The 27,192-nt window shown below is 44.9% G+C and overlaps 1 protein-coding gene across 3 annotated transcripts in view; it reads left to right on the top strand.

Moving 5' to 3' along the window:
* PCYT2 (phosphate cytidylyltransferase 2, ethanolamine) overlaps nucleotides 1–27,192 on the top strand; it is a 944,538-nt gene that overhangs the window by 761,766 nt on the left and 155,580 nt on the right. For all 3 annotated transcript variants that reach the window (XM_044068212.1, XM_044068210.1, XM_044068211.1), the window contains one exon: nucleotides 17,305–17,393. In XM_044068212.1, coding sequence (XP_043924147.1) covers nucleotides 17,305–17,393 — 89 coding nt within the window. The remainder of the gene's footprint in view (nucleotides 1–17,304; nucleotides 17,394–27,192) is intronic.

The following is a 27,192-nucleotide window of genomic DNA, read 5'->3' as shown; positions in this document are numbered from 1 at the left end:
GAGGAGATGAGGAGAGTGCTGTCTCCACAGACAGCTCCGTTTTTGGGTCCTGACATTCTTCTCCCAAAGGCGCCAGCGTCTGTCTTGGTAGCACAACATCCAGACATGTGGAGACCCTAGGCCTCAGGATGCCCCATCGGGTGAACTCCTCTCTTCCTAAATCTCTCCAGAATACCCTTCTGAAGAGGTCCCTTGTAAGAGACTTTGCAAGAGGAAGCATTTAGTCTCCCCAGAGGAGTCAGTCACTTCTGATATAGACCTTGATAAGTCAGAAGAGTCTCCACAGTCACCCTCTGAGCATGCTCACATCCTAGAAATCCTTAAACAGAGAGGCAGCTGGAATCCCATCACCCCTTCTGAGGAGGAATCTGTATACTTGAAGGCTTTCAGGTCTCCCCCTTCCTCCACTTGGGTGTCTCCACCTTTTGACGAGCTCATGGAATTAGTTAGTCGAAAGGCGTGAGAGTCTCCAGACTCAGTGCAACCTGTTCCTCAGAAGTGAAACAAGATTATTACTGCACCTACAGACAGGGAGTTTCTTAATAAGGGTCTTCCAGTGGATGCTATGGTGGTGGCAGCAGCCACCAAAAAATAACCTTCAGAGACATCCTCATCTGTCCATCCGCCGAACAAGGAGTTTCATACAATGGACAGATACAGAAAGTGCATGTTCTCTTCAGCGACTGTTGCACTCAAATTGCTGAATTATCTAACGCACTTTACTAAGCTACAAAGAGATCTTCTAAAGGAACTAGGAGATACTCTGCAAGGTTCAGTAGCTGCAGGGATATCAGACAAGGTTTCCTCTCAGCTCTCCACGTTAAACTCTATGGTTAGCTCCTCCATGAGGCTTATTTCTTACGCAGCAGATGGAGCGAGCAGGGCAGTGGGTTCAGGAATTTCTCTGAGGAGACATTCCTGGATGCGCTTGTGTGACTTTGTGGAACCCTTTAAGTCTACCTTTCTTAATGCCCCCTTTAATAGCTTGTCCCTCTTTGGGCCAAAAGTTAAGGACACACTCACCAGGTGTGAGCAAGAAAGAAAAGCTCTCTCTGCCGTAAGAGTCCATTTTTCCCTACCTTCTAGACCTTACCCAAAAGGTCAAAAGGGAGGAAAGATGTGGTTCCTAAAATCCCAGAAAGTTTTTCAGGACACACGTGGTGACTCTTCCCCCAGGGGCAGAGGGAGAAGCAGTAATGGGAGATGATGTCCACGAGGCATAGGGACTCCGCAGCATCAGGGCGATAGGTATTCATTCCGTGGTAGGCCTTTTAGTGCTCATGAAGGGAGGCCTGCCTATCCATCTCTGGAGGCAGTTGGGGGTCGCTTATCTTTGTACCCAGAAGCCTGGCTAGAAATAACAAAAGACAAGTGGGTACAAAGTACCATATCCAGAGGCTACTCTATACCCTTTTCCCTTCCCCTCTAAAACATAAAGAACGCCCCAGACATTCCAACCAGTCAGAGGGAACAGGCAACTCTAGAAATTCAAATCTTACTAGACAAAAGAGTCATCCAAGTAGTCCCCACAGACCAAATAGGAACCAGAACTTACTCAAGGTTATTTTTAGTGCCAAAGATAACAGGGGACTGGAGGCCCATTTTGGATCTCATCAGATTAAATAAATCAGTAAGAAGGACAAAGTTCTGGATGGTAACACTGCAGTGGATTTTTCCCTTTCTGGGAAAAGACAATTGGATGTGCTCTGTAGACCTTCAGGATGCGTACTACGACATAAAGATGGACAGGCCATCCAGGAGTCATCTGCGTTTTCGGCTGGGAGACCGTCATTACTAATTTCGGGCTCTGCCCTTTGGCCTCACTACAGCCCCCAGAGTGTTCACCAAGTGTATGGCAGTGATCACGGCTCACTTGAGACGACTAGGATTCCAAGTGTTTCCGTATCTAGATGACTGGCTCCTAACCGCCACCACCAAGCATCTACTACTAAAAACAAGAGACACCACATTACTTCTCTGCTCTCACCTAGGAATGACAAATTACGAAAAATGTGCCCTGTTGCCATGTCAACGTATCATTTTTATAGGGGCAGATCTAGACACAACAAAAATTATGGCAAAACATCCTCCAAAAAAGTTTTAGTTCTGTGATATCAGGTCTTAAATCGTCTTTCCAAGAAAAGAGTACAGGCAATAACAGTTCTGAAAGTCTTGGGAAGTCATGGCAGCAGCGATAAACTTAGTTCCATTAGCACGCATCCACATGAGAATTCTGCAGTGGCTACTATTCACTTAGTGGTTATTGCAGAAACTACCCATGTCTCACCAAATTCTGATAACATATCCTGCAAGAAAGACCTTCGTTGGTGGCTTCACTTTACTCATGTAACATCAGGTTGACCCTTTGTCCTTCCACAGCCTTTAGCCACAGTAACCATGCACACCTCCCAGATTGGGGGGGGGGGGATTATATGGGAAGGACAGTCTAAGGCATTTGGCAGGATCACGAGGCCCATTTGCACATCAGTGACCTAGAGATGAGAGCGGTGCTTTTGGCATTGCAGGCACTTCAGGACTCTCTTCCGCTGGGAACTATTGCAATACAGACAGACAACATGTCAGTTGTTTGGTGCATAAACAAGGAGGAACCAGGTCCTACCCCCTTTGTCGAGAGGCCCTGTGGGTATGGCAGTGGGTGACCTCCTCCCAACACTTTCTAATAGCAATGCACATCCCGGGGAAATCCAACGTGATAGCAGACAAACTCAGCAGAGTGATTCTGATGCCTCATGAGTGGTCCCTAAAACAAGAAGTAGCGGAGATGATTTTCTGCAAATAGGGCCAGCCTTGCTGTGACCTTTTTGCCACATTCATGAATGCCAAATCCAGCAGCTATTTTGTCCTAATCCCCCCTCCGTCCCTCCGGGGGAGTCACCATGGGATGCAGTTGTACACGATTGGCTTTCAGGCCTCCTTTATGCCTTCCCTCCCTTTCTCTTGATACCCAAAGTTCTTCAGAAAGCCAGCTCATTGGGAAGCAATCTGATTCTTGTTGCCCCATACTGGCCTTGTCAAATTTGGTTCCCCTTCCTTTGGCCTCATCTCCAGGAGGAGCTGTGGGTTCTGGACCCAGTTCCAGACCTTCTGACACATGCAAAAGCTCCATACCTCTCTTCAAACCCTCAAATTGACAGCTTGGCTGCTCCAATTCCAAATATAGCCAGGCTCCCTAACTTTTCTCCTTCTGTGAAACATGTCTTGATCTCATCTCATAAGGCTTCAACAAGAAAACTATACATGAGCAAATGGAAAAGATTTTCTTCCTGGGCATTAAGTAATCACATTGATGCCTTTTCTGCTCCTATAGGTTATATTCTTGAATTTCTAACAAAGCTGTTTAATGAAGGTGCAACTGCAACTACCATTCAAGTCCAGTTAGCACCAATATCTAATTTTTGTATAAGCAATGTAGCCTCAAATCTGATGTCTTACAAACTATGCAAAGCCTTCCTGAAGGGCACTGTTTTGTTAAGACCACCCATTAAGACCCCTTTACCACCATGGGACCTAAATTTTGTTTTGTTCTGTTTGATTCTTCCCCCCTTTGAACCTGTATCATCATCTTATTTAAAGTTTTTGACATGGAAAACAATTATTTTGATTGCCATCACTTCTGCTAGAAGGGTTTCAGAGCTGCAAGAATTATCGCTAAAGCCCCCCTACATGCTTTTTCACAAAGACAGAGAGTATCCCTTCGAACAAACCTATCCTTCCTACCAAAAGTATGCTCAGAGTCTAATTTAAATCAGTCCATAGAACTACCATTGTTTTTCCCAACTATGGCAACAAGGCACAATATAAGCTACACCAACTGGATATACATAGACAATTACATTTCTACTTACATAGGACAAAGGACTTCAGAAAATCTGACCAATTATTTGATGTTCTTCATCTCACATTGCTGCAGTCCTTACATATGGGTAGTCCGCTGTCCTCGGTCGGCCCGAATACCAAAGTATTAGGCTGACGTCGGTCATGGGCGCTCAGATCTGACATCAGAGCGTCAGGGTATAAAAGCGCATGACCGACGTCATATCCCCAGTCTTTTTTGCCGCATGGTCCGATGCAGAAGCAGCGTTGCAAGTGCCGTTTGGCGTTCTGAAATTTTCGTATTCTGAGTTTCAGACCGAAACGAAGTTGGGCTAAGTACCCCGTTGGGGAATATTTTTGTTTTTTCTTGCCTCAGTTATTTCCGGATGTCAGAAAAAGTGAATAATTGTATTTCTTGTGGGAAACAGATACCGCATAGGGATTATCACTCTCTTTGCATTCCTTGTTTGGGACCGGACCACGTAGTCGGGTGTCGGTTTTGTGCTAGGTTTAATAAGCGCATTATAAAAAGAAGGTTAGATTGTGCTAGGTTAGTCTTTGGTAAGCGGTGTAATTATAATATGCCATCGGATCCTCCGGCCGCTTCCACGAAGAAGCGCAAAGACAAATCCTTGAAACCTAGACAGGTTGATTCGTCCGTTCGGACACCGGTCCTGCAGAAACTACAGTGGAGCAGGTGGATCCGCTGAAGTTTCTGTTGAGTCTCAGGGAAACTTTGATTTTGCAGGATGTGGCCTCACAGGAGTCAGGTCAAGCTGAAGGGGCCTCTCAGGTTACTATTCTCCCTTCTATGCCTAAGGTGGTTAGGCCTTCTGCTACTATTTCTAAGGCTTCCTCTAAGGGCAGGTCTGTTTTGCCTTCCTCTGGTGTCCCTCCAGGTACTTCAGGGTCTGTGCCTAAAAAGCACATGCTTAAAATGGCAGAAGATTTGATTACTTTAATTAGAGGTTCTATGCCCCCTCCTGATAAGAGGCCCAGGGTGGAGCCAGAGTTGGAAAATTTGGATCAGGCCTCAGATGACTCAGACTCTTCTGCTGAAGATATTCAAGATTTTCCCCCTTATTCGGATTCTGATGCAGAGGATTCCACTCCTTCTGCTTCTCCTCCAGAGGATTTTTCATTTTCAGAAACTCTGCATTCTATGAGGGAGCATTTTAAGTGGGAAGGACAGGATTTCTCTGATTCACGGAAGAGGCTTAGGGAATTCTTGTTTTTACCACAGCATAGACCCTTGGCTATACCTCCTGTTTTGGATGTTGTTCAAGATGTTTTCTCGGAGGCTTCCCTTAATCCAGATTCTTTGCCTCCTGCGCCGGTTAAACCGGACAGGTATTACAGGGTGCCTGAGGCTCATAAATATCTGTATAAGAGTCCTAGGGCGGACCCAGAAACTATTAGTCAGGGGCTTAAGGGTGTCAGAGCTTCTGTTGTAAAGAATCCGGTTCCTCTAGATAGGGAAGCTAGAGCTTTGGATAGATGGGGTAAGAAGGTGTATACCTCTTCTACTTTAGCAATGAGGGCTTTAAATTGCCAGTTTCATATGTTGAAATATCAGAATTTCCTCCTTTCTCAGCTAAAATCTAAAGTGGATGCTTTGGCAGAGGGCATAGAGTGTAAAGAATTGCAGGATTTAGTACATGTCTCTGAACAGGTGGGTAAGCATTCTTTGCAGTGTGGTTTTGATGCTGTACAGGCCTCTTCTAGGGTGGCTGCCACTGGTTCAGTTCTTCGTAGGCACGCCTGGCTTAAGGATCAGAATTTGTCCGAGCATGTTAAGACTAGAATTCTGGATGCTCCTTTACAGTCTGAAGTTTTGTTTGGTCCCCCTGTGGAGTCGGTTTTGAAGAAAATGGAAGACAAGGCTAAGTCCATGCAGACTGTTAAAGATTTTTTGCAGGTGCAACCTCCAAAGTTTAGTAGAAATTGGCCTACTAAGGGGTGGACCTACCCTTCTTCTGATTCTCAGTCTAGGGGTAGATCTAGACGTGGCAAGGGCAGAGCTCACAGTACATTCAGGCCTAGAACTTGGAGTTCACCTGCACAATCTGCAGGTGAGGGCAGGGGCCAGTCCTTTCGTAAACAGGCCCAATGACCTGCATTTTCAGCTGCCAGATTCTTCTTCCCTGGCAGCTCCTTTGGGAGGAAAGTTAGCAATCTTCAAGCAAAACTGGCTTTTAGTCACCCAGGACAAATGGGTATTGGACATTATAAACCGAGGCTACAAGTTCTATTTCCATACATTGCCTCCTTTCAAAGGCATGCCAGATGTTCCTCCTCGGCAAAGGACAGAGGCTCACAAGCAGATTTCTTTACTTCTTCAAATAGGAGCTATACAGCCAGTTCCTCTGTCAGAAGTGGGACTAGGATTTTATTCTCGCCTGTTTCTAGTACCAAAGAAAGGGAACACGTGGAGACCAATTTTGAATTTATCTATCCTCAACACTTATCTGGACATTCCAAAGTTCAAAATGCTGACGTTACAACAGCTTTTACCTCTGTTGGGAAAAGATCACTGGATGGTAACTCTGGATCTCAAAGAGGCTTATCTTCATGTTCCTATCAGGCCCAGTTGCAGGAGGTACCTGCGTTTTCAGGCTGGAAATTTACATTATCAGTTCTCTGCATTGCCCTTTGGCTTATCTACTGCACCCAGAGTGTTCACAAAGGTTCTGGCTCCAGTGATAGCCTTTTTCAGGTTAAGAGGAATACAGATTTATCCTTATTTGGACGATTGCCTGATTATCGCACAACACAAAGACGAACTTCTGCATCGTCTACAGTATGTGATGGTAGTGTTAAGATGCCTAGGGTATTCTGTGAACGAAACAAAGTCCAGTCTAGTACCCTCTCAGGGCATGTGCTTTCTGGGTGTGAGACTGAATACAGCTTCCCAGATGGCCTTTTTGACCCCGGACAAACAAAGAAGCCTTTCTCTTTATTTCCATCAAATGTCTCTACAGTCCAGGCTGACTGCAAGGACAGTCCTTCAAGCCTTGGGGTTCATGGCATCTTGTATTCTGGTGCTTCCCAATGCCAAACTGCATATGAGGAAGCTTCAATGGTATCTCAAAAATGTATGGACACAACACTGCCAAGATCTAGACACTGTCATTCAGATAATACCTTGCATTCAGAAAGAATTTTTGTGGTGGGCTCAGGAATGTCACCTAAACAAGGGACTCTCTGTGACCCGACCAGAGGCGAGTCAGATTCTAACGACAGATGCCTCGGACAAGGCTTGGGGAGCACACCTCAATGGAAAATGGGTGCAAGACACGTGGCCTGTCAGACTTCAACATTTGCATATCAACTTGAAGGAGATGTTAGCAGTCCAATTTGCATTGATGGCTTTCAAGGATTTACTTCACCCAGGACAGGTGTTGATTCAAACAGACAACACTACTGTCATGTGGTACATCAACAAGCAAGGGGAACCCATTCTACCCTCTTTGCAGGCAAGCGATGATTTTGTGGGAGACTGCTCTCAGTTTACACCTCAATCTTCAGGCAAGGTTTCTACCAGGAGCACAGAACTCCTTAGCGGATGTGTTGAGCAGACAAATTGTTGATCCTCACGAGTGGAAACTGGATCCTCATGTGTTTCAAAAGTTGACAGTGTTATGGGGACTCCAGACATAGATCTGTTCGCTTCTCCACTAAATTACCAGTTGCCAAAGTTTTGCACAAAATGTTTCATCCCACAGCTTGGAAGGTGGATGCTCTATCATTCAGTTGGAGCAATCTTCATGTCTATGCCTTTCCACCTCTGCCTCTCATTCCCAAGGTACTCCTGAAGGCCAGAATAGACAAGCCATCCATGATTCTGATAGCGCGGATTGGCCTCAACAGCACTGGTACCCACTACTGAGGAGTTTGTGCGGAGCCTCCATGGCCTCTGCCTTTGATTCCGCATCTTTTGTCTCAGGAGGGCGATCACTTCCTCAATGTCAAGATTCAGTCTCTGCATCTCACAGCCTGGCATATTCTGCTTTAGACCCTGGAGGGTCTCAGCTTCCACAACAAGTTTTGAATGTTATTTTGGAGGCCAGAAGGCCTAGTACAAGGAAAGTTTACGCTGATAAATGGAGGAGATTTTTTCTTTGGAGCAAAGCGAAGGACTTTGATGTTTCCAAGCCTGATTTAAGTGTTTCTCTTCAATATCTTACCGAGTTATTGGACAAGGGTTTGTCTTTCTCCTCGATAAAGGTTCATGCTGCAGCCATTTCTGCTCACTATGACTGTGACCCTCCTTTATTTTCCCATCCTTTGTTTAAGCAATTTCTTAGAGGGCAAAGAACATAAGACCCCACGTAGAGCTCCTACTCCTGCTTGGGATCTCAATTTTGTGTTGGAAAAGCTTACTCTACAACCTTTTGAGCCTGCAGCTACTGCCGAGTTAAAGTATTTATCATGGAAGACTGCTTTTTTGTTGGCCATTACCTCTGCAAGAAGGGTTTCTGAATTACAGGCCCTTATGGCAGTGGAACCTTTCCTGATTTTTCATAAGGATAGGGTATCTTTAGCACTAATCCTTCCTTTATGCCTAAAGTGGTTTCTAGTGTGGCCTTGAACCAAACTATTCATTTGCCTACTTTTATGCAACCCCCCAAAATAAAGGGGAGAAGATTTTGCATACTTTGGATATTCACGGGCAGTTACGTTATTATTTGAGCAGAACCAAGGGGTTCAGGCAGTCTCAGCAGTTGTTTGTTTCTTTTGCTTTGGGTTCTCAGGGAACACCTGTTTCAAAACAAACTATTTCTAAATGGATTGGGTTTTGTATTTCTTTCTGTTATTCCCATCATGGTAAGGAGATTCCGGCTGGAATCAGACCTCATTCCACTAGAGCTACTGCCACTTCTACTGCCTTTCTAAGGGGGTAGCTACAAAGATATTTTGGAAGCAGCCACTTGGAGTTCAGTACATACTTTTTCCAAGCATTACCACCTTCCTCTTTATTCTAAGTCTAGGGCTGGATTTGCCACTGCAATATTACAGGGCATTTTAGCAGCCCCTAATGCTTTATGATTTTGCCATCCTCCCTTTACCTCTGCTTTGGGATTCTACCCATATGTAAGGACTGCAGCAATGTGAGATGAAGAACATAGTACAGTTTTGTACCTACCATAAATGTAGATGTTCGAAGATCCACATTGCTGCAGTCCAATTTTCCCTCCCTCCTTCCCCTCTGTAGTTTGGCATGGTTTTATGGTTTGGGTGATGGTTGTTGTTGGGCATGTGTTTGGGAGGTATCCTGTTTTTGGGCTGTGGCCTTTCTTTTTAGGTCCTTCTGACATCTGGGGCAAGAAAAGACTGAGGATATGACGTCGGTCATGCGCTTTTATACCCTGACGCTCTGATGTCAGATCTGAGCGCCCATGACCGACGTCAGCCTAATACTTTGGTATTCAGGCCGACCGAGGACAGCGGACTACCCATATGTAAGGACTGCAGCAATGTGGATCTTCGAACATCTACATTTATGGTAGGTACAAAACTGTACTTTTCATTTTCAGAAGCTAAGAAAGGTGCTCCTGTACCTAAGGTCACACTTTCAAAATGGCTATCAGATTGCATTACTTTTACATACAAATCTAACAGCAAAGATATTCTCTGTAAAGTCAAGGGTCATTCTATGAGAGCCATAGCAGCTTCTTCTGCTTTTCGTGCTAGACTACCAATTGATACCATTTGTGCTGCTGCAACATGGGCAAGGCTTCATACCTTTATCACTCATTTCAAAGTGGATTTGGCCTCCAGGAACAGGGCCTGATGTTCATCGTGCATACAGCTGCAGTCATAACAGATGGGTTATCCTGCCGTCGGGTGGGTCCTTGGTCGGTCGAATTCCAAAGTCTAGGTCCGGCGTCGGTTGTGGTCGCTTCTTCCCTGACGTCAGTGCGGCAGGGGTATAAAAGAGGCAGCCAACGCCATTTTCTTCAGTCTTTCTTGCCGCACGGTGCCCGAAGCAGAAGCAGTTTGCAAGTGCCAGTTGGCCAGCTCCTGAGATTTACGAAAGTATTTCAGCCGAATTGAAAGCTAAGTACCCCGTTGGGGAAACTTTTCTTGCCTCAGACCGATGTCAGACAAAGTTAATAATTGCATTTCATGTGGGAAGCAAATACCGCATAAGGATTTCCACTCTTTCTGTATATCTTGCTTAGGCCCAGACCATGACGTCTCGGCCTGCTGTTTTTGTGCTAGATTCAATAAGCGCACTATTAAGCGTTGGGCGGAGTTCACCCTTCACTCTTTTGGCAAATAATTTAATTATATTATGTCGTCGGATACACCGACTCCAGTTTTGAGCAAAAAACACAAAGATAAGGACCGACATACGAGGTCCGCACCACCTACTGAAACCACGCTAAGGCGGACTACCGGTTCTGCGGTACTCAGCGAGGCGCCTACGCAGCCCCTGAGTACCGATGACAATGCATTACCGGTGTCTTCAGTACCCGAGGTCGCAGGCTCCTCGGCCCCTATTCCTACTACAGATCCCGGCGCCACTCCTGGCGGGGAAACTCAGAATTTAGACAGGCCTGCCATTTCTCAAGGGGTCTTCAGGCCTTCCTCCTTCTCTATTAAAGCCTTCACTAAATCTAAAGCAGCCATGAAAACCAAAAAACAGGTTCCTCAGACCCCCTCTCAAGGCACCATGCCTAAAAACAGATGCTTAAAATGGCTGAGGATTTGATTACTCTTATCAGGGGTTTTCATCCCCCCTCTGACAAAAGGCACAGATTAGAGGAAGACTACCCTTCCTCAGATCAAGCTTCTATTACCTCAGAACTATCTGAGGACCAGGATTATGCCTATTCTCCATTCGAAGACTCTGATGCAGAGGAGTCTATTCCCTCGGTCTCCCCCCCTGAGGACTTCTCTTTTGGGGAAACCCTGCATACATTGAGGGAACACTTTCACTGGGAAGGCCAAGATTACTCAGATTCCAAGAAAAGGCTCAGGGAATTTCTTCTGCTCCCCCAGCATAGGCCACTGGCTATCCCTCCTGTTTTAGATATATTGGATGATGTGTACACAGAAGCCAGCCTTAATCCTGATTCTTTGCCTCCAGCTCCTGTTAAACCAGACAGGTATTACCGGGTTCCTGATTCTCACCAGTTCCTATAAAAAAGCCATACTGCTGACCTAGAAACAATTTCACAGGGTCCCAAGGGAATTAAGGCCTCTACTGCTAAAAATCCATTACCTTCAGAGAGAGATTCCAGAGCTTTAGAAAGGTGGGGGAAAAAGGTGTACACCTCGGCCACTTTAACTATGAGGGCATTAAACTGTCAGTTCCATATGTTAAAGTATCAACAGTTTTTGATATTTCAGCTGAAAAGCAAGATGACACAACCAGAACAGCCAGATTTAAAAGAGTTGCAGGATTTGTTGCATGGTGCAGAGCAAGTGGGTAAACATACCTTGCAGTGTGGTTTTGATGCTTTAGAGGCCTCATGTAGAGCTGCTGCTGTTACTGGGTCTGTTATACGTAGGCATGCTTGGCTCAAAGAGCAAACCTTATCAGATCATGTCAAAGCTAAATTATTAGATGCACCTCTTCATAAATATGTATTGTTTGGTGTTAAAGCTGAGGAGGTGCTGAAGAAAATGGAGGAAAAAGCGAAATCAATGCAAACAGTGAAAGATTTTCTGCAGGTACAGCCTCCACATTTCAGCAGAAACTGGCCTTCAAAAAATTGGTCCTTTCCAGCCACGGACAGACCTCAAAGGGGCAGAGGGCAACCTCAAGGATCCTTCAGAGCCAGACAGTGGCAAGCACCAACCCCAAGAGGTGGAGAAGATAGATCACAGTCTTTTAGAAAACAGACACAATGACTTCCCCCTACACCTGCCAAGCAAAGCTTTAATGGCAGCACCTTTGGGTGGAAAATTGACATTATTCTCAAAAAATTGGCATATTGTTACAAAAGACAAATGGATTCTGGACATTATAGACAGAGGCTACAGGTTCCACTTTCACACCCTTCCAAAAATGAGAGGCATGCCAAACCTGCCCCAAAATCAAAAGGCAGAGGCACAAAAACAAGTTTCAGCTCTCATGGACATGAAAGCAATTCAAGAGGTACCTGCAAAGAACAAGGTCAAGGGTTTTATTCCAGACTATTCCTGGTACCGAGGAAAGACAAAGATTGGAGACCTATCTTAGACCTATCCATCCTAAACACATATCTACCGGTGCCAAAATTCAAGATGCTCACATTACAGCAGATTCTTCCCATGCTGGGCAAGGAGTCTTTGCTGGTAACATTGGACCTCAAGGAGGCATACCTGCATGTCCTTATCAGACAAGATTGCAGAAGATACCTCAGATTTCTTGCAGGTTCAACCCATTACCAATTCTCTGCATTGCCCTTTGGCTTATCTACTGCACCCAGAGTGTTTATGAAATGCCTGGCATCAGTAATCGCCTTCTGCAGACTACAAGGGATACAAATCTACCCATATCTGGATGACTGCCTGATCCAAGCGGACAGCAAGGACACACTACTGCAACACCTGGCATTTGTAATAAAACTGTTGAACTTCCTGGGATACACAGTCAACAAAAAGAAATCAAAACTAATGCCCTCTCAACAAATAATTTTCCTGGATGCCAGCTTGGATACAACCTCCCAGATGGCCTACCTCACGCCAGACAAACAAGGGCAACTGTCTCAATACTTCAGAAAAATGGCAACTTACACCAGGCTAACTGCAAGGAGAATCCTGCAGGCTCTGGGATTCATGGCATCTTGCATACTACTAATCCCATGTGCAAAGCTGCATATGAGAAAACTTCAATGGTACCTGAAAAACTTATGGTCTCAACACAGCCACAGCTTGGAAACAATTATCCCACTCATTCCATGCCTTCAAAAGGAATTTTTGTGGTGGAATCAAGCTTGCCAAAGAAATACAGGTCTTCCTTTCTGTGTACCTCAAGCAACTCAAATCATCACAACAGACGCCTCAGACTACGCCTGGGGAGCACACATGACAGATCAGTGCATTCAGGGAAAATGGACCCGAAAAGAGAAGCACCTTCACATCAACCAAAAGGAAATGCTAGCCATGCAAAAGGCTATTATGACCTTCAAAGACCTACTGCATCCAGGCCAGCTATTGATAAGGACAGACAACACCACAGTCATGTGGTACAGAAACAAACAGGGGGGAACTCATTCATGCCCCCTGTGCAGGCAAGCCATGACCCTATGGAACACAGCACTGGAATTGCAAATTCAACTGCAGGCACAATTCCTGCCAGGGAAGGAAAACACACTGGCAGACAACCTAAGCAGAAATATGACAGATCCACACGAATGGAAGTTGCACCCTCAACTTTTCACAAAGATATCTCAGGCATGGGGACAGCCAGACATAGATCTCTTTGCTACCCACAGAAATTGCCAGTTGAAAAAATTTTGTTCAAGGGCCTATCATCCACAGGCCTGGAAAGTGGACGCACTTTCCTTCAATTGGGCAACATTGACAGTCTATGCCTTCCCGCCTCTTCCTCTGCTGCCCAAAGTTCTATTAAAAGCCAGAGCAGAGAGGCCGAAAATTATTCTCATCGCTCCAGACTGGCCAAGACAACACTGGTATCCGCTCCTGAGGAGCCTGACACATTCCCCACCATGGATCCTACCTCTAGTCCCTCTTCTGTTGTCCCAGCACAACTACAAAACCCTTCACAGCCATCTCAAAACTCCAAATCTAGCTGCATGGAGAATTCCATGATTTCCCAACAGTTTCTCCTCTCCAAGGAGGTGCAGGATGTCATCTTGGAGGCCAGAAGACCTTCTACTAGAAAGGCTTACTCCACCAAATGGAAATGATTTTGTGCCTGGAATTAAGAAATGGGACAGAATCCTTGGGTAATAAATATACCTCAAATTTTACAGTACCTAGCTGAGATGTTAAACAATGGACTTTCCTTCTCCTCCATCAAGATCCACGCTTCAGCCATTTCTGCACAATACAACACAGATCCTCCATTATTCTCTCACCCTCTCTTAAGGCAGTTCCTCAGAGGGGCAAAGAATTTAAAACCCCCAAGGAAACCACCAGTCCCTGCTTGGGACCTCAACTACGTATTGGAAGAGCTGACCCTTCCTCCCTTCGAGCCGGCTTCTTCAACAGATTTACAGTACTTGTCATGGAAAACAGCCTTTCTTCTGGCTATCACCTCAGCATGCAGGGTTTCGGAGCTACAGGCCCTCATGGCTGTGCAACCATTCATCATTTTCCTTCAGGACAGAGTTTCCTTATGAACCAATCCTACCTTTATGCCAAAGGTAGTATCCAGTGTAGCTTTGAATCAGACTATCCACTTACCTACCTTTTATCCTAATCCACAAAACAAAGGGGAAAGACTACTACATTCCTTGGACATTCACAGACAACTTTGTTACTACTTGGACAGAACAAAGCCATTCAGGAAATCTGAGCAACTCTTTGTGTCCTATGCTGTAGGTGCTCAGGGAAAGGCTATTTCCAAACCGACAATTTCAAAATGGATAGCCCACTGCATACGCTTTTGTTACTCATTTCATGGAAAAACTTTGCCTGCATGCATCAGATCCCACTCCACCACAGCCACAGCTACCTCTGCAGCCTTCTTCAGGGGGGTCCCTACCAAGGACATTTTGGAAGCAGCCACCTGGAGTTCAGTGCACAGTTTCTCCAAGCACTATCACCTCCCACTATACTCAAAATCTAGAGTGGGCTTTGCCACAGCAGTCCTGCAGGGCATCCTAGCCCCTCCTAGTTCCACTTAGTACCTACCACCCTTACTTAGCTTTGGGATTCTACCCATCTGTTATGACTGCAGCTGTATGCACGATGAACATAGTACAGTTTTGTACCTACCATAAATGTAGATGTTCGAATGCTCATACAGCTGCAGTCCAGGTTTTCCTCCCTCCATCCCCTCTTAGGACAGGCCTTATGACAAACACTTTTCATATAACCTTTTGGGGGTATTCTTTTATTGTGTATTTGCTTGCAACTACTGTTTTTGATTTATCAACATTGCATCTTTGCATAACATTATGTTTGCCTTCCTTCTGGGGGGCACCTGACATCTGGGGCAAGAAAAACTGAAGAAAATGGCGTTGGCTGCCTCTTTTATACCCCTGCCGCACTGACGTCAGGGAAGAAGCGACGACAACCGACGCCGGACCTAGACTTTGGAATTCGGCTGACCGAGGACCCGCCTGACGGCAGGATAACCCATCTGTTATGACTGCAGCTGTATAAGCACTTGAACATCTACATTTATGGTAGGTACAAAACTGTACTTTTTGGGTCCACTGTTCTGAAGAATATTCTCCTGTGAGCCACCCAAGAAATATGGTGCTAGGGATGCTGTCCCAACCAGTGAAGAATGAAGGCAAGATAGGACAACATCACATAAAGAAGTTATGTACTCACCATAATGTTCCATGTGTGTTGTCCATCTTGCCTTCATTCTTACATCCCACCCTCCTTCCCCCAGCCTTTGGCTCCTGGAGGACCGAGCAGTTACATTTGGCAAGTAATGTTCTCTGACCTTCTTCAATGTTCTATAAGGTGTTAAAATAGTCCATTGGGTGACTGTTCTTATCAGCAAACAAGATCTGGGGAGCTTTCCTAGGGCATGATGGGATAGTGATAAAGCCACGAGCCAGTGGAAGACCTCAAGCTTTTGTATACAGCTGAGTCAGAACCAAGGATCAGTTCCGAATCCAACCAGTGAAGAATGAAGGCAAGATGGGCAACACACATGAAATGTTATGGTGAGTACATAACTTCTTTTTTCTTCACCCGTAAACTTTCTGTCAAAACTCTGTAACCATTTTTGTCATGTAATGTGCACCTGCAAACAAAGCTTTTTAATTCTGACCTCAAATTTTTGACCTTCCTTCTACTACTTTGCTTTTTGCATCTCAAAGCCTTCTTTAGCTGCTATGTAGCTTAAAGGGACAAAGCCCTGATTTTGTCATAGGCAACTTGAATTGGAATAGTGGCTCGGGTACCTGTAGAAGTTGGTAATGGAGGATGAGCAGGCGCTGCCCTTGGAGGGAGAGAAGTTGTTCTGTCTCAACACATGCATGATGCCTCAGATCTATTAAGCTTGTGTTAACATATGCATGTTGCACTATGAACTGAAGAGAGCCCTCACAGGGCAGTTACAGCAGAGCTCAGACGATCCACATCAGGGGAAGGTGATGCTCCACCCCACCCCCAGGACTAGCAAAGCTGACTCAGTCCCTATCATCAGACTCTCACCATGAGTGGATGAGCTCATGGGGGGATTCCCAGGCAAGAACAAATGGGCAGTAGGACTCTCATCTGCTCAGGAATTCCTGGCTCATGCGACCACATAACAAATGGGCTAATTGAGTGCAGGTGAAAGTCATTGGGCTTGGTCCGTTGGGGATGTAAAAAAATTGTAATGCCTTTCCTGATTTTCAAGGTTAACTGTTCCCTTATTTTCAGCCACATTCACTTTCTGCTTTTGCTGTTGTCAGACAAGTCTGCATGTTCTGTACAAAGACTAGCAGGTAGCCTTACTGGTGTAGATCAACAATGTACATGAAACTTGAGAAAACTGTCTATCTCCTGTTACATACCTGTACATATATGCATATTGTTTGTACTTTGACTTATTTAGCAATGTTTTGTTATCTCTATATTGTTCCTTTCTTGGGTTATAGCTGAAGAAGTCATCATGCATTAGACTGGCCCATTGGCATGGTGGGGCAGGGAGGCAGCCACCGGCAATGCCTGTGATCTAAGATCAACTATCAGCCTGGAAGGTTAGAGAGCCACACAGAGGTGGTGGAGGGGGGCTCACACAACCAACAGCCAGCTGATCTATTTTAATGAAGGATTTAGGCTTCATTGCAACAGTGCTGCTCTCTAAACTGAGGTATGATGTGATGCACACACACGTAAATAAGACGTGTGGGCAGGTACAAGTTAAATGGCATCTGCAGAAGCTCTCATGTGCATATATCATATGCCACTGCATGCTCTTCCACTTGGGATATCAGTAGTGTATTTAGTAAATATCCCCCAAAGCAGCAAAAATGATATAGCACTGGGACACCTCAGACCTCCTCTCTTCCTTCTACCACTGATAGATGTCATCTCCATCAGGATGAAAAAGAGCAGTCAGTGAACCCAGACCATGAGGTATGTCAGTCTATTTCAAGAAGGAGATCTGGAATTCAAGGTGGGGTGGGGTGGGGGGTGATGCAACTCTTTAGGGAAACAAAAAATAAAGAAAAGAAGAAAGAAAAAATGTCCTTTGGGAAAAAAAAACTGTTCATCTACTCAGTTATGCAATAATTTAAATGCATTTACAAGACTTAGTATTCATAAACTTTGGTATGTGCACGATATTATGCATGTGTCCCTTCTGTTCCATTTATGTTTGAATATTTCACAACACAGGAACCAAAAAATCGAGGCATCTTCCATACTGTGGACAGCTACAGCAGTCTCACTACAGATATTATTGTCCAGAGAATAATCAGAAACAGGTATGTTGTTTATTTGCTACATTCTGAGTTTGTCACAGCTATTCCAGTTAAAAGTAGGATATTTGGTTATAGCTGGGAAGAACACTATTTCTGTAACTAGAAATGTGTGTACATGTGTCCCTATGCTTATTTTTAACTTTCGTATAATATTTTAAATGCAACATACATTTGAGAGGGTATATTGATAGAAAATGTTGGAAACCACTCAGTGCCTTATATTCTAGAAACTGTTTTTTTCTAAATGGGTATATTAAAAACAAAATATGTTGCTGTTTTTTTATATTCTGTATATGTTTTTCACTGCCACTCATAGTCTGACTTCAGACAGTTACCCTTATCATTCTCCCAACTGCCAACCTAACTGTGACCTGGTCTGTTTGAGGAGGGTTATCCATTGAAGAGAGTGAATGCCAAGGGACTGTGTAGCCATACAAACTGTTACATTAGCCCTAACTGGGAATGATTTTCTGTATGTCATAGTTCTCCTTGTAAGATGTGGTGCCTCTGCTGGGCTTACAGTTTTTTGAGTGCTTAAATCTATTCCCTACTTTTTATCAGGGCACATTTCTCTGGTGTCATTCCTCATATACCTCTTTCAAGGAAGTTTATCAGCTACACAGAACTTCCTCCATCATACAAGCCCTGTATTTGTGAATCTGAATGAAACTCAGGATGTTCATCGTGCATACAGCTACTGTCATTACAGATGGGTTATCCTGCCGTCAGGCGGGTCCTCGATCGGCCGAATTCCGAAGTCTAGGTCCGGCGTCGGTTGTCGTCGCTTCTTCCCTGACGTCAGTGCAGCAGGGGTATAAAAGAGGCAGCCAACGCCATTTTCTTCAGTCTTTCTTGCCGCGCGGTGCCCGAAGCAAAAGCAGTTCGCAAGTGCCGGTCGGCCAGCTCCTGAGATTTACGAAAGTATTTCAGCCGAAGTCTTCTTTAAAGCTAAGTACCCCATTGGGGAAACTTTTCTTGCCTCAGACTGATGTCAGACAAAGTTAATAATTGCATTTCTTGTGGGAAGCAAATACAGCATAAGGATTTCCACTCTTTCTGTATACCTTGCTTAGGCTCAGACCACGACGTCTCGGCCTGCCGTTTTTGTGCTAGGTTCAACAAGCGCACTATTAAGCGCCGGGCGGAGTTCGCCCTTCATTATTTTGGCAAAAAATTAATTATATCATGTCGTCGGATACTCCGACACCAGTTTTAAGCAAAAGACGCAAAGATAAGGACCGTCATCCGAGGTCCGCACCGAGTACAGAGACCACGCTTAGGCCGACTACCGGTTCTCCGGTTCTCAGCGAGGCACCTACGCAGCCCCTGAATACCGATGAAACTATTTTACCGGTGACTTCAGTACCCGAGGTCGCAGGCTCCTCGGTCTCCATTCCTACTGCAGATACCGACGTCACTCTTGGCGGGGAAACTCAAAATTTAGTCAGGCCTACCATTTCTGAAGGCGTCTTCAGGCCTTCCACCTTCTCTATTAAATCCTTCACTAAATCTAAAGCAGCCATGAAAACTAAAAAACAGGGTCCTCAGACCTCCTCTCTAGGCCCCATGACTAAAAAGCAGATGCTAAAAATGGCTGAGGATTTGATAACTCTCATCAGGGGTTCTCAACCCCCCCCTCTGACAAAAGACCCAGATTGGAGGAAGACTACCCTTCCTCAGACCAGGCCTCTATTACCTCAGAACATTCTGAGGACCAGGATTGTGCCTATTCCCCTTTTGAAGACTCTGATGCTGAGGAGTCTATTCCCTCAGTCTCCCCCCCTGAGGACAACTCTTTTGGGGAAACCCTGCATACATTGAGGGAACACTTTCACTGGGAAGGCCAAGATTACTCAGATTCCAAGAAAAGGCTCAGGGAATTTCTACTGCTCCCCCAGCATAGGCCCCTGGCTATCCCTCCTGTTTTAAATATTTTGGATGATGTGTACACAGAAGCCAGCCTTAATCCAGATTCTTTACCTCCAGCCCCTGTTAAACCAGACAGGTATTACCGGGTCCCTGATTCTCACCAGTTCCTTTATAAAAGCCATACTGCTAACCCAGAAACTATTTCCTGGGTCCCAAGGGAATAAAGGCCTCTACTGCTAAAAACCCTTTACCTTCAGAGAGAGATTCCAGAGCATTAGAAAGGTAGGGGAAAAAGGTGTATACATCTGCCACTTTAACCATGAGGGCATTAAACTGTCAATTCCATATGTTAAAGTACCAACAGTTTTTGTTATCTCAGTTGAAAAGCAAAATGACACAAACAGAACAACCAGATTTGAAAGAGTTGCAGGATTTGTTGCATGGTGCAGAGCAAGTGGGTAAACATAACTTGCAGTGTGGTTTTGATGCTTTAGAGGCCTCATGTAGAGCTGCTGTCACGGGGTCTGTTATACGTAGACATGCTTGGCTCAAAGAGCAAACCTTACCAGATCATGTCAAAGCAAAGTTATTAGATGCACCACTTCAAAAAGATGTATTGTCTGGTGTTAAAACTGAGGAGGTACTAAAGAAAATGGAGGAAAAAGCGAAATCTATGCAAACAGTGAAAGATTTCCTGCAGGTACAACCGCCACGCTTCAGCAGAAACTGGCCTTCAAAAAATTGGTCCTTTCCAGCCACAGACAGACCTCAAAGGGGCAGATACAGATGCCCAAGGGGTAGAAGACAACCTCAAGGATCTTACAGAGCAAGACAGTGGCAAGCACCAACCCCAAGAGGTGGAGAAGATAGATCACAGTCATTTAGAAAACAGACACAATGACTTCCCCCTATGCCTGCCAAGCAAAGCTTTAATGGCAGCACCTTTGGGCGGAAAACTGGCATTATTTTCAAAAAACTGGCATATTGTTACAAAAGACAAATGGATTCTGGACATTATAGACAGAGGCTACAGGTTCCACTTTCACATCCTTCCAAAAATGAGAAGCATGCCAAACCTGCCACAAAATCAAGGGGCAGAGGCACAAAGACAAATTTCCGCTCTCATGGATATGAAAGCGATTCAAGAGGTACCTGCAAAAGAACAAGGTCAAGGTTTTTATTCCAGACTATTCCTGGTACCAAGGAAAGACAAAGATTGGAGACCTATCTTAGACCTATCCATCCTAAACACATATCTACAGGTGCCAAAATTCAAGATGCTCACATTACAGCAGCTTCTTCCCATGCTGGGCAAGGAGTCTTGGCTGGTAACATTGGACCTCGAGGCACACCTGCATGTCCCTATCAGGCAAGATTGCAGAAGATACCTCAGATTTCTTGCAGGTTCAACCCATTAGCAATTCTCCGCATTGCCCTTTGGCTTATCTACTGCACCCAGAGTGTTTACGAAATGCCTGGCATCAGTAATTGCCTTCTGCAGACTACAAGGAATACAAATCTACCCATATCTGGACGACTGCCTGATCCAAGCGGACAGCAAGGACATTCTATTGCAGCATTTGGCGTTTGTAATAAAACTGTTAAACTTCCTGGGATACACAGTGAACAAAAAGAAATCAAAACTAATACCTTCTCAACAGATAATTTTCCTGGGTGCCAGCTTAAATACAACCACCCAGATGGCCTACCTCACGCCAGACAAACAAGGGCAACTGTCTCAATACTTCAGCAAAATGGCAACTTTCACCAGACTAACTGCAAGGAAAGTCCTGCAGGCTCTGGGATTCATGGCATCTTGCATCCTACTAATCTCATGTGCAAAGCTGCATATGAGGAAACTACAATGGTACCTAAAAAACTTATGGTCTCAACACAGCCACAGCTTGGAAACAATTATACCACTCATTCCATGCCTTCAAAAGGAATTTTTGTGGTGGGCTCAAGCATGCCAAAGAAACACAGGTCTCCCTTTCTGTGTACCTCAAGCAACTCATATCATCACAACGGACGCCTCAGACTACGCCAGGGGAGCACACATGGCAGATCAGTGCATTCAGGGAAAATGGTCCCAAAAAGAGAAGCACCTACACATCAACCAAAAGGAGATGCTAGCCGTGCAAAATGCTCTTATGACCTTCAAAGACCTACTGCATCCAGGCCAGCTATTGATAAGGACAGACAACACCACAGTCATGTGGTACAGAAACAAACAAGGGGGAACTCATTCATACCCCCTGTGCAGGCAAGCCATGACTCTATGGAACACAGCACTGGAATTGCAAATTCAACTACAGGCACAATTCCTGCCAGGGAAGGAAAACACACTGGCAGACAACCTAAGCAGAAATGTGACAGATCCACATGAATGGAAGTTGCATCCTCAAGTTTTCTCAAAGATAACTCAGGCATGGGGACAGCCAGACATAGATCTATTTGCTACCCACAGAAATTACCAGTTGAAAAAATTTTGTTCAAGGACTTATCATCCACAGGCCTGGAAAGTGGACGCACTCTTTCAATTGGACAACATTGACAGTCTATGCCTTCCCGCCTCTTCCTCTACTGACCAAAGTTCTATTAAAAGCCAGAGCAGAGAGGCCACAAATGATTCTCATTGTTCCAGACTGGCCACAACAACACTGGTATCCGCTCCTAAAGAGCCTGACACACTCCTCACCATGGATCCTATCTCTAGTACCTCTTCTGTTGTCCCAGCACAACTACAAAACCCTTCACAGCCAGCTCAAAACCCTAAATCTAGCTGCATGGAGAATACCTTAATTTCCCAACAGACTCTCCTCTCCAAGGAGGTGCAGGATGTCATCTTGGAGGCCAGAAGACCTTCTACTAGAAAAGCCTACTCCGCCAAATGGAAACGATTTTGTTCCTGGAATCAAGAAAAGGGCCAGAATCCTTGGGTAATAAATATACCTCAAATTTTACAGTACCTAGCTGAGATGTTAAACAGTGGCTATTCCTTTTCCTCCATCAAGATCCACGCTTCAGCCATTTCTGCACAATACAACACAGACCCTCCTTTATTCTCACATCCTCTATTAAGGCAGTTCCTCAGAGGGGCAAAAAATATAAAACCCCCAAGGAAACCACCAGTTCCATCTTGGGACCTCAACTTCGTATTGGAAAAGCTGACCCTGCCTCCCTTCGAGCCGGCTTCTTCAGCAGAGCTACAATACTTGTCATGGAAAACAGCCTTCCTTTTGGCTATCACCTCAGCACGCAGGGTTTCGGAACTGCAGGTCCTCATGGCTGTGCAACCATTCATCATTTTCCATCAGGACAGAGTTTCCTTACGAACCAACCCTACCTTCATGCCAAAGGTAGTATCCAGTGTAGCTTTGAATCAGACTATCCACTTACCTACCTTTTATCCAAATCCACAGAACAAAGGGGAGAGACTACTACATTCCTTGGACATTCACAGACAACTTTGTTATTACTTGGACAGAACAAAGCCATTCAGGAAATCTGAGCAACTCTTTGTGTCCTATGCTACAGGTGCTCAAGGAAAGGCTATTTCCAAACAGACAATTTCAAAATGGATAGCCCACTGCATACGCTTTTGTTATTCATTTCATGGAAAATCTGTGCCTGCATACATCAGATCCCACTCCACCAGGGCCACAGCTGCCTCTGCAGCTTTCCTCAGGGGGGTCCCTACCAAGGACATTTTGGAAGCAGCTACTTCGAGCTCAGTGCACACTTTCTCCAAGCACTACCACCTTCCATTATACTCAAAATCTAGAGCGGGCTTTGCCACAGCAGTCCTGCAGGGCATCCTCGCCCTTCCTAGTTCCACTTAGTGCCTACCACCCTTACTTAGCTTTGGGATTCTACCCATCTGTAATGACTGCAGCTGTATGCACGATGAACATAGTACAGTTTTGTACCTACCATAAATGTAGATGTTCGAGTGCTCATACAGCTGCAGTCCAGGTTACCCCCCCTCCGTCCCCTCTTAGGACAGGCCTTATGACAAACACCTCTATCATACAACCTATTTGGGGTATTCTTTTATGGTGTATTTGCTTGCAACTACTGTTTTTTGATTTATCTATATTGCATGTTTGCATAACATTATGTTTTGCCTTCCTTCTGGGGGCACCTGACATCTGGGGCAAGAAAAACTGAAGAAAATGGCGTCGGCTGCCTCTTTTATACCCCTGCCGCACTGACGTCAGGGAAGAAGCGACGACAACCGACGCCGGACCTAGACTTTGGAATTCGGCCGACTGAGGACCCGCCTGACTGCAGGATAACCCATCTGTAATGACTGCAGCTGTATGAGCACTCGAACATTACATTTATGGTAGGTACAAAACTGTACTTTCCCATAAGTACAGTCTGCACTTTGCTTGTACAGTAGCAGGCTTGTATGAATGTGTATTTGCATTCTTTTGAGAGAAGATTGTATGTTTTTGGTGTCTCAGTGATGAACTAGGAAGTTATTTTTAATGATTCTTTGTGGTCCCTTCAAACTTTTGTCTTTCAAGTGACTGTTTCATTCTTCAATCCTTTCTGACCTCATCTCACAGTACATTGGGGAAGGGTCATCCTTTTTTGGGGTCAGATTTTTTTTTATTGTATGTATGTCTGGTTAACAGGGTAAATGTTATAATCTGTAGACACTTTTCAGCCAGCAGTTGGGTCTCAAAGGCAAGAGTAAATTCATATATAGTGCAGCCAGTCAACCAGTATGTTTTTGGGAGTTTGGAGGACACTGGAGTACCTAGAGAAAATCCATTCAGACATAATGACAATATGCAAACTCCACACAGGTAGTGAACTGAGGTCAGGACTGTGTCTTAAAGCATGGAGTTGTGAGTTAGAGATCCTGCCATGAAACCACCATGCCTTGTTGCACTTTCTTAGTGGCAGTGGAGGATGAAAGTCAGAAGCCTTTGGACCACCTTCAGTGGCTGTATATTTTCTTTTTGTTCTGCATGACAAGCAGAGACAGGCAGCCTGCAGTACTAGGGTATGGGTGCCTGTTTCCACATACCCACATTGCTTGCATTGTGATGCAGTGCTTAACAAGCTGAAGTGTTGTACCTGGACATTTGCTGTCAAGCAGATACCTTTCGTTTCAACAGCTGGTGAAGGAACAATATCTTACCATCCTCTCCTAGATGTACAAGATGTGCTGCTTATTCCTGTTTTCTACCTCACTGGCTTTTCATGTGTTTGAGCCTGCAAGTTGAACTTGGGTCACTAGAACAGGCTGCAGTCAGAACTCTTGTCCTTCTGTGACATAAGCACTTGAATTTCTTTCTGATTCTTTGCTGTCCTTCTACACCAGTCCTGTTTTCTAAGGGATCGTGTTTGCAGCCTGTCCTCTACTGCTTTTATCCCATTCTGACTGACTCTTAGATGTTCTCAGTTGGATGGTACAGCCACTGCAAGTATGTACGGTCAGTTTCTGTATTTTTTTTTCATGAAAATATCCAGGTATTTGCACTACTGCCCCTGTAGATCACGAGGTAGGTATGTCAGAGGATGCAGTTGCAAAAAAAAACACAAGGACTAGACTAGCATTGTGTCATTGAGGCCCTCCAGTTGGTATTACTGATGTCTCTGACTGCCCAAATGAGAAAGTTTGTCTAACAAGTGGTCTTTTCATTACCAAGTACCATGTCCTGACTGTTTACACTTTTACAACACAGAGACAGCAGTCATTGCATTAGTTACTGCAGTTTTACCATGGATTTTTTGGTGCATTGTGGTTTTGGTTTAGGTTTATTAGCTAACAGCATTAGAAAATATGTTTGAGTGAAACAAAATTTAGACAAAAGTATTTAGCTGATCTGTGATGTTGTCTTTTGTAGTGGGTAACTTACCTTTTTTCTCTTCTGAAATTTCTGTCTCAGTACAATTCACAAATGTTTGTATTTCCACTACTTGTGAACATGAGCTCCTCACTATGATATAATTTGCTGGAGAGGTACATATACAACCACTGCATATGCAACCTATAAATAAAGCAAGGGTTAGGGTTGTTATAATGGTTAAGGTGTTTACCTCACAGGCACAAGGTACAGGTTTTGATTCTTACCTTTGGAAGTGAAATTGGCTAGGCTTAAAATGGCTCACAAGGACAGCTAGTCTAGTAGATGTTCCCCGTGTTTCACTGTTGCAGTCATCACACTTGGGTTATCCTGCCAGGGGTAGCCCTCAGTCGGCCTGAATACCAGAGGCTTAGTATTTTTGTGTTGGTTGCTGTCGCTCCAGGACTGACATCAGGTTGTGAGTGGTATAAATCAGGCAGCCGACGCCTTTACATCAGTCTTTCTTGCCGAGGAGCCCGAAGCAGAAGCAGTTCGCACGAGTGCCGGTCGGCCACTACCTGAGTTTCGTTTCCGAATTGAAGTTTGAAGTCTTCTAAAGATAAGTACCCCATTGAGGATCCTTTTTTCTTGCTCCAGTAGACATTGCCCCTCCAAGCACCGGTCCTTTCCAGCCCTCTCCAGGCCAGCTCAGACTAGACCTAGGGGAAGCAGACCCCCCCAGACAGCAGTCCCAGGGAATGCAGAGATCCAAGCAATGGAGTTCCTCCACTTCAAAAACAGGGAGTGCTAAGCCACCCCCTTATGGAAAGAACTCAGAATGACTATACACCTCCACCCCTTACCTCTGCCCACCTGCTTGTGCCCCTAGGAGGAAAACTCTCCTCCCATGCAAAAAACTGGGCCTCTATTGCCAACGACCGATGGGTCCTCAACATAGTGTCCCAAGTTTACAAATTTTATTTCCACATTCTGCCACCCCCAAAACGTTTCCCAGATCTTCCTCCAAACCAGTGGGCAGAGGCCAAAAACAAGTTCAATCCCTGCTCTCCACGAGGGCAATACAACCAGTTCCTGCAGACCAGATAGGCCAAGCTTTCTATTCCAGCCTTTTCCTGGTACCCAGAAAAGAGGGCACCTGGCGCCCAATCCTCGATCTATCAATTCTACACACCTTCCTGGTGATACCAAAGTTCAAAATGCTCACCCTCCAGCAGCTTCTTCACATGCTTTCTAAGGATGCTTGGTTAGCCACACTAGACCTAAAAGAGGCCTATCTACACATCCCAATCAGGGAATCTTGCAGGAAATATCTACATTTCAGGGCAGGATCTATGCACTTTCAGTTCTTTGTGCTTCCCTTTGGTTTATCTACTGCTCCCAGAGTTTTCACAAAATGCCTGGCTCCAGCCATTTCTTTTTGTAGACAAAGAAATATTCAAATTTACCCCTACTTAGATTCAGGCAGACGGTCAGGAAAAGCTGTTAAAGCACCTGACATTTGTGAAGGACCTAATGACCTCCCTGGGATATACTTTAAATGAAAAGAAGTCCAAGTTAGTCCCCACTCAAAAAATGGTATTCCTGGGAGCAGGCCTGGACACAGCATCCCAGATGGCATTCCTTACTCCAGAAAAACAGGCCTACCTGACATGCTACTTCTCTCAGCTAGCCACCAGAACCCAGTTATCCACAAGGAAAATCCTGCAAGCTCTAGTGTTCATTGCCTCCTGCATTCTACTCATTCCATATGCCAGACTGCATATGAGGAAACTACAATGTTACCTAAAAAGCCTTTGGTGTCAACACTCTCAGGACCGTGAAACTATCATACCTATGATACCTTATCTAAGGAAAGATTTTCTTTGGTGGGCAGCAGCATGCATCCACAACAAGGGTCTTCCCTTCTCACAGCCCAGTTATCCACAAGAAAAATCCTGCAAGCTCTAGTGTTCATGGCCTCCTGCATTCTACTCATTCCATATGCCAGACTGCATATGAAGAAACTACAATGTTACCTAAAAAGCCTTTGGTGTCAACACTCTCAGGACCTTGAAACTATCATACATATAATACCTTATCTAAGGAAAGATTTTCTTTGGTGGGCAGCA

The sequence above is a fragment of the Protopterus annectens genome, chromosome 4.part0 (genome assembly GCF_019279795.1).
Source record: "Protopterus annectens isolate FY-2018-M chromosome 4.part0, PAN1.0, whole genome shotgun sequence".
NCBI lineage: Eukaryota > Metazoa > Chordata > Ceratodontiformes > Protopteridae > Protopterus > Protopterus annectens.
Note: the sequence above shows the minus strand (reverse complement) of the source record. Positions and strands in the feature narration are given on the sequence as shown.